At 38.7% G+C, this 17099-nt stretch overlaps 1 protein-coding gene across 1 annotated transcript; it reads right to left on the reverse strand.

Annotated features, from left to right (window-relative positions):
- Nucleotides 1-2239: 2239 nt before the first annotated feature.
- LOC110043046 (uncharacterized) lies at nt 2240-14993 on the reverse strand. The gene is made up of 4 exons (XM_020748449.2): nt 14278-14993; nt 4986-5129; nt 4574-4754; nt 2240-3692 (listed from the first exon to the last, which is right to left on the reverse strand). Exons 3-4 carry the CDS (start codon nt 4732-4734, stop codon nt 2975-2977), a joined length of 879 nt encoding a protein of 292 aa, XP_020604108.1. The 5' UTR covers nt 4735-4754; nt 4986-5129; nt 14278-14993; the 3' UTR covers nt 2240-2974.
- Between the last annotated feature and the right edge of the window lie 2106 nt (nt 14994-17099).

A 17099-nucleotide genomic window follows, 5' to 3' on the forward strand; every position in this document is an offset into this window, starting at 1 on the left:
TATTCTCGGTTTTCACCAGTCATGTGATCAAAACTAAAAATCGTAACCATTCAATAAATAAATTCAAGAATCTGGAATATGATAGATGATTGCTATATAAACAACCTCGCCAAGAATCAGGTTTCTGCTGTTTTTCATTCGCCCGTTATTCGCAGAAGCGTGTCAGCCAAATTTATAGAGCTTTGTATGGAGACGCCATGTTTGTGCCCTTCGGAGGGGCACAAACATGGCGACCGTAAAATAACAAAAACATCCGTCATTGAGTTTTGCTATTGAAACGAAAATTTTTACTCTAGTTCTCCGACACATTGAAATAAATGCTTCTTCTAGTGCAAGCACCGTTTATTTAACAAAAACTAAAGCGATAACTCGTCTTTTGACCTACGCGACAGTCTTTTCTGGCCGCCATTTTCATGTCACGCAACGCAAAAGCTTGGAGTGCTCTGTTACAAAAAGAAGAACTCTGTCGAGCTAAAACATTGTCAAACGTCACGTTCCTACAGGGTCTTTTATCTGATGAAACTTAAACCTCAGAAGGAAGGATAATTTCTAATTTTGGAATATGACTACGTCACATGAAAACCAAGAATATCGTGGCTGAAATTATATCGTTTTACAGTTAACATTTTTTGAGGCTAACGGTTAAAATTTCCCAATTTTCACGTCTAACGCCTAAATCTTTGGCCTACCGGTTAAACTTATGCTAAAAATAGTTTTAATGGTAAAAATAGTTTTCCTAGAAATTGAAACAAGAATACCTCTCTTGGAATTGAAATTAAAAATTTCTACTGAACTCGTGGCATTTATTTCTTCTGTTTTATGCTCGTTTATAGTTATACTGTTTTCATTATCTGTGAGCTCGAAGCTACGAAACTGACATTTAAACAGGGAAGTTAATTAAGACCTACATGCTAGGTATTATCAAATTCCAAGGGTTAACAGACTCTGCCCTATTTGTGAATCTAATCAATTTGAAAATGAATCTCGCTATACTCTATGCTAAGAGATGAATTTTATAAAAAAAAAAATAGAAAACATCATACGCCATCGGCGAACTTTTAACTTCTCAGCAAATCATTATTTTAATATTCAATTAGCAAAATTCATTTCATCTTGCTTTGATCTACACATATTCTACTTTCAGTACAAACCGGTATAACTTGATTGCTACATCAAAACCTTATTATATGTTCGCGATAACCAGTACTATTTTAGTTTAGTTTACAAAAGCTTTTGCAACACTGTTTGTATTTATGGTCATACAATTAAAGTTTGTTGTTGTTGTTGTTGTTGTTGTTAACAAGTGTAAATAGAACGGAGTTTTCGCGCTCAGCCATCCTCTGATCAGGCAAAGCAAAACCGCTTTGATCCTACTGAAATTCGATTAACTGTAACCTTGGTGACCGCAGCGCCTAATCATTCCTAGAGGCTGCTGTCATCCATGATGGCCGTTTTTTATTTCCAGATATTTACACTCACAAAAACACTCCAAAAGATTACCAGTAAATTAAAAACTTAATTGATATGATCCATGTAGAACATCTTTTTGCATGGAAAGTTACATCAATATTTTTCAATAAGATTTGGGATTGTTTCCGTGGTTCCATAAAAACTCAAGAGAAAGTATTTAAGAAGATTTGTTGCTTGAAAATGATTTTATTAAAAATTATTGATGGTGCCCTCCTGTTGGAGATATATAAAATTCAAACCAAATGAACGATAGTATGGGCGACAAATTTATGAAAGCTTGAAACCTATCACATCACGTGGGGATATCGTGGTTTTCAATTCAGAGTTAAGGAAAAACCAAAGTTATCTCTCTAGCCAATCATAAAGGACAGACAATCCGTTGAACCAATCAAGACTCCAAGCAAATACATGCAGCTGACGCAAAGTGCGGGAAAGTGTGCGACCGAGTCACGATCAGTTTTTGGTGTGACTTCTGATTGGATTATAAAGTGCGGGATTTTTTTAGTGAACAGTGTAAAGCAGTAATGCAAAACCAAAGCAAATGCAAATGAGCCACATTTGTATTCCCGGTATTGGACTGGAACTAGCTTGCAATGGAGGCTCATGCAGTGGAATATCAAGGCTGCCCGCATTAGCCTCAGTTTCAAGCTAGTTCCAGTCTAATACCGAGAATACGAAAATAGTCTGTAAAATTTCGACACTAATGTGAGAACCACTCTCAGCGTTGGTTTTATCCAAAAGGGAGGTAATTAAATGCTACAGATGACTATTTCTGCGGACCATGGATCGTCTTCATAAATGGCGACCAATTATGAATTTATTTGATGTATTAAAATCACCCTGACCAACATCGCTTTTGAGTTGACAATTCAAAAGAATTTGTACTATCAAACGAGTTAAGTGAAGCTAATTAAATGCATACAAAAGAATTTTAAATTGAAAGGGATTTAGTACCTGGGGCAGGGTTCTCACAGTCTCTTAGAATCCTCATTTGAACGCGCTCAATAACATTCCCTTCCAATTCTAGACAGTATTTTAATTTTTCGGTTGGGGCTTGTCGTTTTTAATACTGCTCCCAACAAACCAAACTATTTCAAGAGGCTTAAACAAGAACTTCAAACAGTTTTTACTTTTTACACGTTGTATACCCTTTTCTGCCTACCTGTTTGAAAACGATTTACCGAGTCTAATTTACAGTAATGAAAGTCGTATTGGGGATGTTTTTTCCAGACTTGTGGCCTGGAAAATAGTATACTAAGCTTGTTTGAAATTACCAGATTTTTTAGATTAACAAATCTTGTAAACTCGAGATGCTGGGACAGGTTAGGTCTTGCGGACACAAGGCACTGTGTCTGCTATGACTAATACAAATATTGCCGACAGTTTTCTAAAGCAAAGTGTTCTCTTTTTACTGAAAATTCACTTCTATGATGACTTAAAGCAGCTAGTAAAATGACTAAACTAGTCCGTGTTGTTTATGAGGAATGGCGTGCAGTTTCTTAGTTCACGACAGATTTGTGATCATGTGATCACTAAGAGAATTGTATATAGTAACAGCAGACTGAATTTCCGCGAGAGCTTTCTGTAGTACTCCTGTATAGCATTCCTCAAGCACTTCTGTCAGGGGACTATTTAAAGCCTGAAGGATAAGAGAAAGAATTCCAAACAGCTTGTTAGGAGCATGTATGGAGCTAGTTGGTTTCCTCATATAAGAGGCGTTCCCATTCTCTTCTCTCTCAGAATACTGCAGCAGGAGTTTGCCTTGACTCTGCCTTGAGAAGCGATTTAAATCAGAAGAATTTTCCGGTGAGCTTGTTTCTGGACCAGATACTGTTCCATCCATAACACACGGAGAGGTCTGAACACTTGTGATATCACATGGCTGTTGGAAGTTATCTGTAATGTTAGCATTAGGTGTGTCACCTGCCACTTTGCCCGAGTCGATCTCATCGAGTTTTAGGTGGTGGGCCACTGGAAAAACTGGAAAATCGGCCTGGACTGTAATTCGAGGACGGGAAGCAGTTTGGACTGGCAAGGCTGGAAACGTCAGTAAATCATTGTTTAAAGATGTTTGTGAAACATGAGTAGTGTCAGAAATCTCCTGTCTCAAAATGTCGATAACATCGTCCAGATCCTCCTCCCACCACTGCGCATGACTGACACTTCTGCCAGTTCCAATAACACTCCTCTTTGACCTCTTTGTGCCTCGGTCCACACTTTTCCTAATTATAAGAGATTCAGACACATTACAGTCAAACCAAGTGGAGCGTACCCTTCAAGATTTGAATATTGAACCCGCTGATCGTTTCAAGCCAAATGCAATAGTAAGCCCGTTAGGCGTATTCTTGGAACGACTAGGGGTTCAGCATTCAAATAATCATGCAATTCTTAACGTGATCTTTAGAGGTACGCTTTACTTGGTTTGAGTGTAGTTATTTCTACGTACCCATATTTTACTTTTTTCTTCTCCTTAGCTCCAGAGAAGTGCATGGGAATTTTAGATAACAAAGGGGCTATTTTCCCTTCATCCCTTCCTTTGACTCCCCGCGAGTGCCGCAGTCCACTCTTGTATCTAATCTCTTATTCAAAACTTGTGCTAACGGCCAAAAGACAGCGAGGAGTGAGGAGCGCCGGATCATTACAAATGTCAATAATTTAAACAATATCGGGAAACTGACCTTACGGCGGGTGGGGGAGATGAAGACAGAAATCAAATAAAAAAACAAACTGCAAAATATAGAACTGGAAAAAATATCGATACAGATGAGTGCAGTTAAGGATTCCAGCAAACGAAGGGGAGTTACAAATTTCAGTGTGGACTATTTTTTATATCGACTTAGTTAATCCAAGAAAACCGCTACTAATTTGCTGAACAGTATTAGTGATAGTCTAAAACTAGCAAATGTCATATAAAAACACGATTTAAGACAATTGACCAAACACTGGGATTTCTCTAAAATTGCACTCGGTGCTGTGACTGGGAGTTTGGCAAAAAAGAGATAGGCTGGGAAATAGAATTTGGCCAACATTTGGAGTGGGAAATGGATTGATAACCTCCGTTCTGTAGTACTTTATGGTGACATCAAGATATAAGTTGACCTACTTTGGTTTTCTGCCAGGTTTCTTTATCTTCTTTGTTTTGTTGTTTTTCAGTTTCTTTACCTTCAGGTTAACACAACCCGGTAACACACAGTCAGTTTGTGTGCAAGGGATATTATGGCCAAACACTGTAGGAAAAGCTTCTTGTCTTCTTGGTATGTTCATGGTCAGGGGCTAAAAAGCGGCTAAAAGTGAAGATAGACAATAAGTAAAAACAGGTTCATTAAATAATGCAAATCAAAAGTTTTCATTGACTTTACCATCACGACACCTAAGCAGTTATACCATACTCTACAAATAAGGCGTAAGTGTAATTTTTCGGGGCTTTTTTATTTTTATTTTCTTTTATTTTCTATATTTTTGCTGGTGATAGCACCTCACTCGAGTGACAGCCTGATAGCTAATACAACACTTACCGATCTGTTCTGCACCTTCAGTCAACAAAACCTTCTTGTAACACGACTACATTCGTCCTTTTATACCTTTGTGGATAATTGTCCTGCCATTCTATATCTCAATGGATCGTCAGTTGTCTAGTGTTGCTTTCAGAGGAATAGGAACTGGAAACAGAGAAAGAATGACTAACAAATACATTGTAGCGGAAACACGTAATCTACAGAAGAGATCAGTTTAAGGGAAAACGTTTATCTCCGTCCTTATTGTCCGGAAATGCGAAAACACTACTTATTTGATTAAAAGAGTGAACAATGTATATCTCCGGCAACACTTTTAAGGAACTTCACCTTTGGCGTTTCTCTGTTTTTTTAATATACTTAACCACATTTGCTGTTTACTTTCCTCGATGACGCGTGATTTCAATTATGCGGAGTTGAAACTTTACAAGGTGTACTTATTTTGGACCCTTGGACCGAAGTTAGCACTGCCAGTTGCGATGATAGGGCGGGGGGGAGGGGGGGCGCTCATGGAGAAATTTGGCATTACGAGGCTGGGAAAGGACGTTTGTAACATTCTTCATAAAATGACTGATGAAAACGTAAAGTTGGATTAACTTTACGCTATAGCGTAAATATGGTTAAAACTCTTTAAGCCAGCATAGACGCTGTCGTGCATAAAGTTGAGGTAAAGCATATAGATAACGTTAACTCAAAGTTTGCTTAAAAGTTTCAGTCTCTTTAAGAAAGCCCTAGACGTGAGCGCGTGTCTTTAGTGAGCGAGAAAAGTTGCGAAGAAAACTTGTGTTGTTCCTTTGAAATTTTACTCTGCACTGTAATGGAAAATTCTAGCAGCTAAAAATTGGCGAGAGTTTGATTGTTAGCATAACCGTTAACCATTGTCAACTTTACCAACTTTCGAATGCTATCCTTGGCTTTTGGAAACAAGACTTAAGTCGGCAGAAAAATGTGGTAAAACCCCCGGTTAGGGTAGGGAAAGGTAAGTTAAAGCTGCCAAATGTTAGCTGCGAGAGTCTCGTAACATTTCATGGGCGTTGCATGGTTTCCTGTCACGAATTTAGTAAAATAATATTTGTAAGTCAAAGGGTCAAAACAGTAAAACACGTTTACAGCATCAGTTACTCAGCGACAATCATTTTCGAATGTTCTTTTTATTTCTTTATATTTATTAATAAAAACATTCTTAGAAAAATAAAAAACTTTTCATTCTCAGTTATAACAGGAAACAAGAAGAAAGAGATGTTTCCAGCCAAACGAACGAAATGTCCAGAGCCCGCTAATTGAAATGAATGAAGCTACAAAGTAGTAACTGTAAAAACTTTTCATTCTCACTTATAATGGGAAATAAGAAGAAAGAAATGTTTCAGCTAAACGGACAATGTCCAGAGCCCGCCAATTGAAGTGAATAAAGCCGAAAAGTAGTGAGGTAATACTCGAACACTGGTCTATAGTTACCAACAAATACTAGGTCCAGAAACAAAGATTTATAGTGCGCTCATTATGGCAAGTTCCGAAAACAGGTTGTTTAGTGTTGACTCGCCGCGTTTTTTCAGGCATCCACATCTCTCTACAAAGAAAACGAGCTGCCAAACGATCACAAATGGCCTTCAATAGGCCTTTTCACGGTTTCGGACGCCATCTTAGTTCAACTTGCTTGGGGGAGTGAAAAACACGGCAAAAATTTGTGAAGGTGAATTAATCAACATGACACGAGCGTGGGACAAAGAAAGATTCTGAGTCCCCGACAGGAATCGAACCCATGACCTCCCGAACACCGGGCGGGCACTCTATCCACTGAGCTACGAGAACTCATGGAGAGCAAGGCCATTTAACTGAGTTCATATATGATAGGTGTCCTGCATACTGCTAGGATCAACGCTATCGAATTCATCGTGAGTAGTGATAAGTTAATAAAGATGATGAATTTTAAGCTCGGTAAAGAAAATGTGAAGGTGAATTAATCAACATGACACGAGCGTGGGACAAAGAAAAATTCTGAGTCCCACGGCAAAAATTATAGTAAATCTATGGGGAACATGGAGAATCTAATATCTAACATCTCATGGAAAATTCGAGTTCTAAAGTGTAAAGGAATTAAAAACTAAAGTAAGTAGGTAAAAGAATTTACAGAATACATTTGAGAGAAATCGCCTCGCTAGTACAGCCACAATTAAGGTTTTCATTTTCCCATGAGACATTTGTATGAACAATTAAAAGTGCAATTCGTCGCCTCACAGCAAGTCTGTGTTCTTCTAATTTGGCCAACAAAACCTTCCGTTGGGTATCTGTTCCTTTCAACTCAGTTAATACTCAGAACTTCAATTACTCTCAAGTTAATATTGGGCATGGAGCTTTTAACTTTCCCCATACCGTTTACGGCAATTTTTGCTGTGTTTGTCACCCAGGCAAGATGGCGGCGTCTAAACCCGTGAAAAGGCCTATGCAACACGATTTTGGATGATATTTTTTCTTTCTTTTTTGGCCGAACTTAAATAATGAAATGAACAAATCTATGACTGTCTAATAAAACTTTTCTTATTCCTAAATTAAAAATGACAGACGATTTCAAGGAAGGCATGCCTATTTGAAGTAGTTACGGTTCCACTGAGTTGACGAAATAAAAGCAATGTGAAATTATCTTTCGATAACAACAACAGCAATCCTTTATTTACACAAAATTTGATTTGAAGAAACATGTACAGAAACATGTACAGTAATAATATAATAATTCTACAATTCTAACAATTCTACGCTTCTACACTTCTAATAATTCAGAATTCTAATAAATTAATTCTATAATTCTAATTAAACTTAAAACCCGTCACGTTCTTGCTTTGCGTTTGAATCGAGGTTGCATTTAAGTCAAATTGTTTGATAAAAACGTCTTTGCTAACTTTGGCATAGATTTATCAGTCACGATCGCGTTTGGGTACAACCAGCAGTCGCCATTTTAAGAGAAAACCGAAACAGCAGACCAGCGGAAGAAATGCCTGAACCCATCGATCACATTCAATTGCACCCTAGTGACGTCAGAAACAGAATGAAGGAAGCTGCTAGAGCCAGTCCACCTCTCAGAAAAACATATAGGTGGTCTTTGGTTTGAGCCCCGAGTTATTTAGTTCGGCCATTGTGCCGGGTAAGCGACAAGAGGCGAAAAACGCGGATCAACACGCAAAAACTCCTCATCAGAACAAATTAAAATTCGACCGAATTCTCAAGGCAGGATGTACCGAACGATATCCTGTATGCCTTGTACTGTAAACAGCGATTGTCGACTGTGGGTGTGGATAGTAGGTACTGCTAAGGCGTGGTGGGTGTGGGAACCCAAATTTTGCAATCCCGCAACAGAAGAAAATAAACATCACTTGATAAGCATATAATTATCTTTTACAGTCCCTAAATTTAGCTGTTCAATCGTGTCAATGAAGGTCGCAGTAAACAAAACCTTTCTCTTATTGAACAATCGCGTTTATTAGATTAGTCAGAGAGGAATTGGTGTTAGTGAAAAAGAAGAAAATGGTAAGAAGGTAAATGATAGATCAGGTTCTTATAAGGTCAGTAGTATTTAATTTGTACTTATTATTACATTGTTATTAGGTCTTTCTTTTATTTTATGCACGACCCCACAACTTTTAGCTTTAAAACTTATCGTGTTAAAATAAAGGCTTTCTATTCTATTCTATTCTCAGTATTCTATGAAAGATGGCCTCGGTCGCTTAAAAGTGTCAGCTTTCTATATATGAAGCTACCCCGAGTTTTGTCGCTTTTACTGCGGGTTGCTGCGTGGGGCAGCCCAAGCGCCTGGCGAATGTGCAACTGAAACTCACGAACAAAGTGACAGTCGGGTTCTAGTCCCATTTCTACTTCAGCAGGATGTTTTTGTTTTCGTTCTCAGATTGCAAGAGGAAGTCAGTATTTATGTACCCAATTAGGTACCAGTCTTTCTCTTAACATCAGTTACCGTTACTTCGGTAGATGAATGCTGAAACATACGAAACGTGAATTTTGATGTTAACAACATCAAATAATTGCTGCGAAGCGAACGTAACGAGCGAGCAGCAACAGGATTTAAGAAGAATATATAGAAGGGGGTACGAATTCTCGAATTTAGCACTTTTTACCAGAATGCATTGCATTTAACCAGAGTACACTGCGCCACTTTTTACCAGAGTGCCTTGCGCCACGAACAACACGAGAACGCCTTTTCGCGTGGATTCCAGTGAGAAAGATTAGTGATTGTGTTTTGCTCTGATTTACCTGGAAAACGACGTGAAGGAGATTGTGCCTGACTTTCACAACTCTTGCTTTTGTTCTTAATGCAGTATTTGAAAGTTTGAAAATCTGGGCGATTGATTGTGACATCTTAATTTTAAACATAGTGTGTCATTTCTTAGCTGTCTCGCCTACTTGGCCGAATTCTTAAAGTGCAGAGAAATCGTCGCTCCTAAAGCTTGTAGAATAATTAAAACAAATGAAAACCGTAGAACACGCTAATTTCGTATATGCTGCGATCTATTCCTTTTCATCCAAACATGAATTTAAGCTAAAGCTTTAGCATTTTCACACGTCGCGATGGACGCGTCTTCGACGCAGTCTGTCAACATTCTGGAGACATTTAATGCGTATCAGTACAGAATTTATAAGTTAGATTTCTGCCCAATTTCCACATCTTTCGATTTTCACCGTCTGGTAAGGGGGAGATTTATGTGTATCTTTTTATGTTCAAACTTAGTTCAGATCACTATGTGCTTTTTTGTCACGATCCCTTGTCACACCTCGCCATCTATGCGTCATCATGCATGAAGTTGTAGATGAATCACTGCGTAAAACATGTCACTATCAACAGAATGTGCCGTAACATTATTATCTTTTAGATACCCTAGTTTTTATGATATGGGTTGTTTGTCATGTTTATCGCCGTAGTGTGCCTTAAGACTGTTTTGTATCGCATCGGCGGGCAAATTAAAAACTTACCGGCTTAGTGAAACTGAAAAAAAAAAAATTACTTTACACATTTTTCAAACTTTAATACTTCCGGAACTAATGCAAATATTTGCAAACGGAAAACGGCGATTCCAATCTTTCGAGGAATGCTATGTAGCACACTTATGCTGTGTTTACATTTGAGCTTTTACCAAGGTAAACAGTTACTAAGGTCCAGTTACTTAACCTTAGTACATTCGTCCAGTGTTTATACCGGCTCAAATAACTCAAGTTGATCTTTCAACATTCCCGCGCGCTGCATTATCAACGTCATGAAATCGAACTTGGACGAGGATCCCACGGCAGCGGAACAGGAGCAAACTGAGGTGCCATCATTTTCATAGGCGAGGACCTCATTCCATAATATGGCGGCGAAAATTCAGCTGCTTGATCATACCCAGAGTATGCATGGTTATACGCGCAGAAACGTGGATATGTTGTAACTGCAGCCTCCTCTCTGGTGGCAAAGTATATCGACAATAATTACAAAACAAAGGATCGAAGTTTGTCTAGTGAAAGTTGTAAATAATACTGAGAATGAAAAATACAATGCTTTCTTTTTCGTGACGGATTGTTCGCCGTAAGAAGATCGATCCAAACTTTCCACGTTATCTGCCATGATAGCCTAGTCAAAACTGGAAAAGAAACGCTTTGCTTTATCGACAATCGCACAATCTGCTCACCGCGGGAAGTGAAATATTACGCCGCCACAAGCGGATATATCTGTCATGTTGACCTTGGTTACCAACTGTAACCATGCCTGATCACAGGGTAATACCTCGGTTAAATTTCTTTTGTCTTTTGCGGCATTTACCGAAGTATCAGTTGGCGTTTACACGCGGAAAATGTTTACCTAGGTAAGTAAACTCTAGTACCTCGGTAAACCGTTCAAGTCTAAACACAGCATTAAAAATTCAAGGGGGTAAAAATTTGATAATAGTAGCACTTAAAATGATCAAAGACATCGAATGCACAGTTTGCCATGATTTTCGGTCTTTTAAAAGATTTCGCTCTTAAGATCTCATCCTCCGGTTTTGTCCGCTGTTGAAGTTTTATCAGTTGTTGTTTTTTTTTGGGGGGGGGGCGGTGGGGGTCCGTTTTCTAGTTTGACTATTATTGCCTACTTTTTCCACATGAAGAAGTTGTGGTGCGAGGATTTCGAGAGGCGATCATATTGCATCATCGATAAATTAGAACAAAAATGCGACTAGCTATTATGACAATTTCGGGTCTTTATTAGTATGGCGGCGGAGACTCGAACAAAACAGTCAAAAGAAACTATTTTCGTTATTATAATACACAATGTGTTGCTGACAATTGCTTTTAACAAAACAAGGTCCGGCCAGGTCTCTTGTCCTATAGTCTTTCACGTGATCAGTTCTCTTCTAAACCAACGCGGCGAAATGTAGCTTAATTTTTTAAGTCTCGGCCTGAGAACACGGAGAGTCTATTGGACTTAGATAGGTATCTGCCTCGATATTTCTGAAATTCGCAGAAGTTGTAATTTCATTGATGTTAAAGTATATCTTCCTTCTTTTATCCCAGCACGAGGCAGCACCGTGTTTTTAAACAAATTGGCAGACGATCAATTTACCACGCAAACATATCAACGGAATGAAGACGTGAAGCAATGTTCGAGTTCATTCTTCCTTCCACCTACACAACTGAGCCGCCAAGAAGAAACTTGCTATCTTGTTTTTAGAGACTCCTACCACGCATTTTTGATCGAAATCATCCACTTTAAAGTGCACGTGCCACTAACCCCAAAACGTTTTTTCGGTAATATAAATTTCCTTTTTCTCCTGATTACCACTGCGAAAAAATTATCGTTGTAGCTATTTTCGTTAATTTTCTATGAATTTTTAAAGTTTGTAAATTTGCCCTTTTCCATGTTCACGACCGAGGAATAACGGAGAATGGGACGAGTTGACTTCTGACGTCACTTCGGGAATAACAGTACAGTGGAACCTCGATTTAACGAAGTCGCTGGGGACCGGCCAAATTTGTTCGTTAAATCGAGGGTTCGTTATATCGAAAACCTCGATATAACGAATTTGAGGGGAAACGATCAAAATGTTCGTTATATCGAGGTCATAGTTAATGATTGATTTGTAACACAGGTGACTTCTGTCACGCAATTCAAAGCAATTTTCGTCATCCAGAAGTGCCGCGTTTTGAGATGCAATTCATTAAGCATGGTGGCTTTCAGTATCAATTATTTTCACTTTTGAGCAGACGCGCAACTTTTGTTTACAAAAAAACGGCACTTTCAGAGTAGCGATTTAAAAATGTTGCAACATAGAGGTTATACAGAAAGTTGTCTATGTAAACAAGGAAACGGGCTTTAGTGTTGTTATGTTGCACTACCCAACATTTCCGGATTTCAAAGAAGATAGAGCAGAAGTTAATTGATGTCGAAATACTATAGTGCCAATGTCTATGACATATAATAAGCCGTTGACTGAAAGATTGCTGTCTCTTTACCATGAGGATTACACGGATTTTTTGACTGTTGATCTGTTCAGCGTTTATCTTCTGTCGCGTGTTGACATTGTAATTCGTTATATCGAGGTAGATTTTACGTTTGGGCTTCCGGATTATGTTCGTTATATCGAAGAATTCGTTATATCGAGGTTCTATTCCATACATTTTACTGTAACTTTGGCCGGGACATAGAATATCGTTCGTTATATCGAGGACTTCGTTAAATAGAGGTTCGTTAAATCGAGGTTCCACTGTATTTTGTTTCTGAGAAGAATGTATGCGACATGCGATAGTTTGTGTCAAAATCGTTGCAGAATGCAAGGAAGATATGTTGTTGGAGAGTGTAGCAATATAGGATGCGTAGAATAGAGTATTCCTCTTCATTCAATGCCTCTATCTCAATGAAACTCTAGCAGAAACGAGAAAAAGACCAAAGAAGTGGGCTGATCTGTGCGAAACTAAAGCCGGGATTTCTTCGATCTCGGGTTCGCCGCTACCGTAAAAACCTAGAGATTTTCATTGCCTGTGTATTCTTCTCTATCTCTAGTGGAAAGCTTGAAATTGTCAAGGTACTCCATAAGACACGAATTTGGGATAAGCTGGTAGCCATCTCATTATTTCGAGCGCAAACGATCCTCCGAGTCCCAGACGAAACTATAGGTGAGGAAATTACACGGTAAATTAAATGCATCGCGTTTTTTGTACTTGAAATAGAGACTTGTCTCAACGAATAGTAAACGAAACCTACGTTCTACAACGACGCGAAGAAGTTTGTTGAGGCTTCGAACTGGTAAAGTAGCTATGTAGTTGTGGATTTTAATAAAAACAAACGCACGCCGGACGTCGCCGGTAAGCCGGCCGTGTTTCTCAATGGCCATTCCGAATACAGAATTGTTTTGTTCTTTTAGCTTCGTCTTTGAGGAACGAAATATATGTAAATTACAAACTTAGGGCCTCTTCATATGAGCCCGGTCTACCGGGCTAGCTCGGTTTCCGAGATCTCGCCTCGCCACTCTTTCCTCCGTAAAAATTTCGATGTGTTCATATGAGAAGCCGGGCTGGCCCGGTTACCGAGATCCCGGTTTTTGCGACCGAGATCTCGGTAACCGGGATAAAAATTCTTCCATATGAACACTCCAGCCCGGGTAACCGGGACGAAACTTTTTCGACAAAATAGCTTCGCTTTCGCAACATAGCGGCCAAATGGCATAATTTTTGTCTTGTATGTATTTCCACATTGGGAGTATGCGAATTAGCTTTATTAGTAAAGTTACAAGAGTCCAGAAAGCTACGACAGCCGCCAACGATACAAATTTATAGTCCACTATTTTGGTTGTGTTTCTTGGATTTCATCCCGATCTACCGGGCCGAAATTTCCCATATGAACAGACAACAAAATTCGTCCCGGTAACCAAGCCAGCCCGGTTACCGGGCTCATATGAAGAGGCCCTTAGAATGGATCAAGCATTTACAAATATATTGAGGAAAGTGAAACAAACGATTAAGATTCGACTCCATAGCTACCGACGGAGATTGTCGTGCTGAAAGAAGAATGCGCTTGTCAGTCAACCGAGACGCAAACTAACAAGTCGAGGACTCCCAAATTATTAGCGTGCGTAAAATGGACATTTCATTCAAAATAACAGTGAAGTAGAAATGTATTCATTTAACTGAAAGTATACTGAACCTCATTCAAGATCTTGTCGAAGGATTTTATGATTTCACTAATACGAAATACGCAAATTTGCGTAGCTTGTGTTCGTACACAGTAATTGACTATACATATACTACGGTCGGTCGACAATAACGAAGCGAAAAGTTACCTCACCTTCGAATATTGTTTGCCGACATCTCTGCTTATCTCTTATGTTAAAACTATTTTCAGTCATTGATCCGGAGAAGTAGGCAGGAGTGGAGTTCGACTGCATCGCATTTTAACTTGTATTTCTGGGGAATTAATGTTTGAATGTAAAAATGTTTTGACACTCCGACATTTGCACGTTCCGTAAGATCAAATTACCAACTCTGTGTTCATTGACATCTTTATAACTCTTTAAGAGCTTTAAGCTAACTCTTCAGTCATTATTTGTACCTATATAACCCATATGGACCGGCAAATTGTCCATCCCGGCCTGAATATAATTATACGACGCGGCGATCTCGACTGGTCACCCGAACTTCGAAATGGAATAAAAATATGTACATCGCAGCCGTCCAAATCGTAGCTGGACTCCGAATTGTAATGCTAAATGATACAGTTCTTTCACTTAAAGTTTCTGTCCAGTTTTGATAAAATATGAATCACAAATAACCCAAACATGTTTTAACTGCCCTCGAAGTTCAGTCAAAAGTCTCTCGAGTGTTTTAGCTCGGTTCCCGAAGTGACGTCACTAATAGCCCGACCCAGATTCCACTTTGCGCGGTCGTGAACATAGAAATTACATGTTTAAACGCCTGTAGAAACGCAGGGATTTTATCAATCGAGATAATTTTTTCGCTGAAGTAATCACGGAAACTAGTAGATTTTATTAAAGGAAAAAATTTGGGGGGGGGGAGTTAGTGGCACTTTAAGTATTACGTAACAAACAGCAATGCTATGACAGCTTCTAGAACATCAAAAAAGCTTTTCAGTACTACTCCCATCAAATTCAACAAGTTGTTTGTTGTCAAAATAGATCTTTCAGCGTTTAAGGCTCTAAATATACTGTTTGGTAGCTACCAAGAAGTATATTTAGACCTATTTAGAAAGCCGGCAGATGTTCAGTTGTTTCGTCAACGGGAAACGTAACTGAAACGCTACATGTCGATTTGTTTATCCTGAGTGGTGCGGGCATAACACCCGCCCTTAGAGATTTTAAAGATTTTGGACAAAAAATTCCGAGGCGAAGTATACCACTCGAAAGGCAAATTAATATCGCACATATGCTTTTATTTCCCACCTGTAATTATAAATAACCGAGACGCTAGAAAGGTAGAGCTTTTTTTTTTCGCTTACAGTGCTTTCTAACGCATATAGATAAGTATAATTGGAATGAATTTCTCCTACAAAAGGAAGCAAAGAATTTAGGTTGAATTGGGAACCTTTTGCAAAGAAACTGTCACCGACAACTACCCTGATGTTCCTTGGTAATCTGATCTCTCTTTCTCTATCAACAGGTACTTAACTTTCACAGTTGTGCACGTGCATTTGCCTCTAGGTTTTTAAACGAGACTTACGTCTCAGCTCGCTTTAAAATGCGCAAACTCGTCGCAAACTATTTTCTTTATGTCAGAAATATCTTCAATTTTGTTTCATTCAAATTCTCGGCTAGTAATGTGGTCAGAATAAACTTATTAACTGGATTATCTTTCTGTGAGAAAGCAGAACCAAATCCTGTGCTGCCATTAGCTACCCGCGATATCTCGCCCGCTCGGGATTGCCCGTTTCTCCCGTAAGTAAACTATGTTTTAAATGCCATATAATAAATTCGTTATTGACCAAGTTTTTTAGGTTATTAAGATGGATCGTGCCAGTCCATAAACCTTGGCCAATATCCGTCCTGGTCAATAACCCATTTATATGAAACTTGCGTCACTGTGAGTGAAATTATGATCTATTACGTAACCAACCTACTCGGCACTGGTGGGACTATTGCTTCTTGAGGCAGCCAATATCGAAACCGGAGTTTTAAAATAGAAACTATTCTTCAAGATATTCTTTGTACAGAGCATACTATTCTGGCGTGGCAAGCTGATTACTGAACAAAGCTATGACACGTAACGAGACGTAACATGAAGTTGGAATAATCACAGTTTCATTGGCAGTGGATAGAAATATTCTTTCTATTTCAAGTTACACCGCAAAGGAAACAGACATACAAACTGTGGATCGCATGAAAATGAATTTGTTTTGTGGAAAGGTGAGTGTATCTACAGTTTTGATTGTTTGTTAGTGTTTGATTTTCAGTTTTTCGTTATGACGGGTTAAAAAAAAGACCGAAAAGAATTACCTTTTTTTATCTGTTTTTCTCCTTCACTTCACATAGCAGCTAAAATGCCTTGTTTTATTTTATTTGATCTCTTTCGGTAAGCATCATACACACAGAAATAAAAGTAAATATATAAAATATACTCTTGAACTGCTGAATGAAGATTTGAGAGACCATCGCAGTAATGTAGGTAACTAAAACAGCTGCGTAAATAAAGCCTAACTGTCGTAAACGTTTGCTGTAATAAATTTTCCCCTTCTAACCCCAGTGGAAGAGGCTTCGTTTTGCAGACCCGGCCAGCGGGGAGACGGGGAGCAGTAAACCGAAAGATCGGGCAAAAATGTTCAACGTTTAACTGAAATAAAAACAAATCACGGTTGCTGCGTAGCACTTTGAATGAAACTGCATTCGTCGATAAAGTTTAGAAAAAGAGTTTACGTTTCTTCTTTGACAGAAAAAGTTTGGGAAAAACCCCTCATTAGTCTGAAAGGGCTTTTTCCCGAAACTTTTCTGTCAAATTAAAAACGAAACAAGCAATTTTTTGTAAACTTCATCGACGTATGAATATATGTTCAAACGTTTTTTGTTGCTAAATCTCATTTTGTGTTAAATCTCTTCTCTTTGTCGCAACGAACAGTGTGCGGCTCTTTACTTAAAATTATTTCCTTCCATTTCAGAAGCT

This window comes from Orbicella faveolata, unplaced genomic scaffold (assembly GCF_042242905.1).
Source record: "Orbicella faveolata isolate gen_17 unplaced genomic scaffold, um_ofav_v1 contig_35, whole genome shotgun sequence".
In the NCBI taxonomy this organism is placed as follows: Eukaryota; Metazoa; Cnidaria; class Anthozoa; order Scleractinia; family Merulinidae; genus Orbicella; species Orbicella faveolata.

What these genes read in the sequence shown, in the direction of transcription:
- LOC110043046 (XM_020748449.2), bottom strand. Translation starts at nt 4,734, where the DNA reads ATGAACATACCAAGAAGACAAGAAGCTTTTCCTACAGTGTTTGGCCAT. An exon ending in AAACCTGGCAGAAAACCAAA is followed by an intron (nt 3,693 to 4,573) that starts GTAGGTCAACTT and finishes TCTTATAATTAG; the next exon opens with GAAAAGTGTGGACCGAGGCA.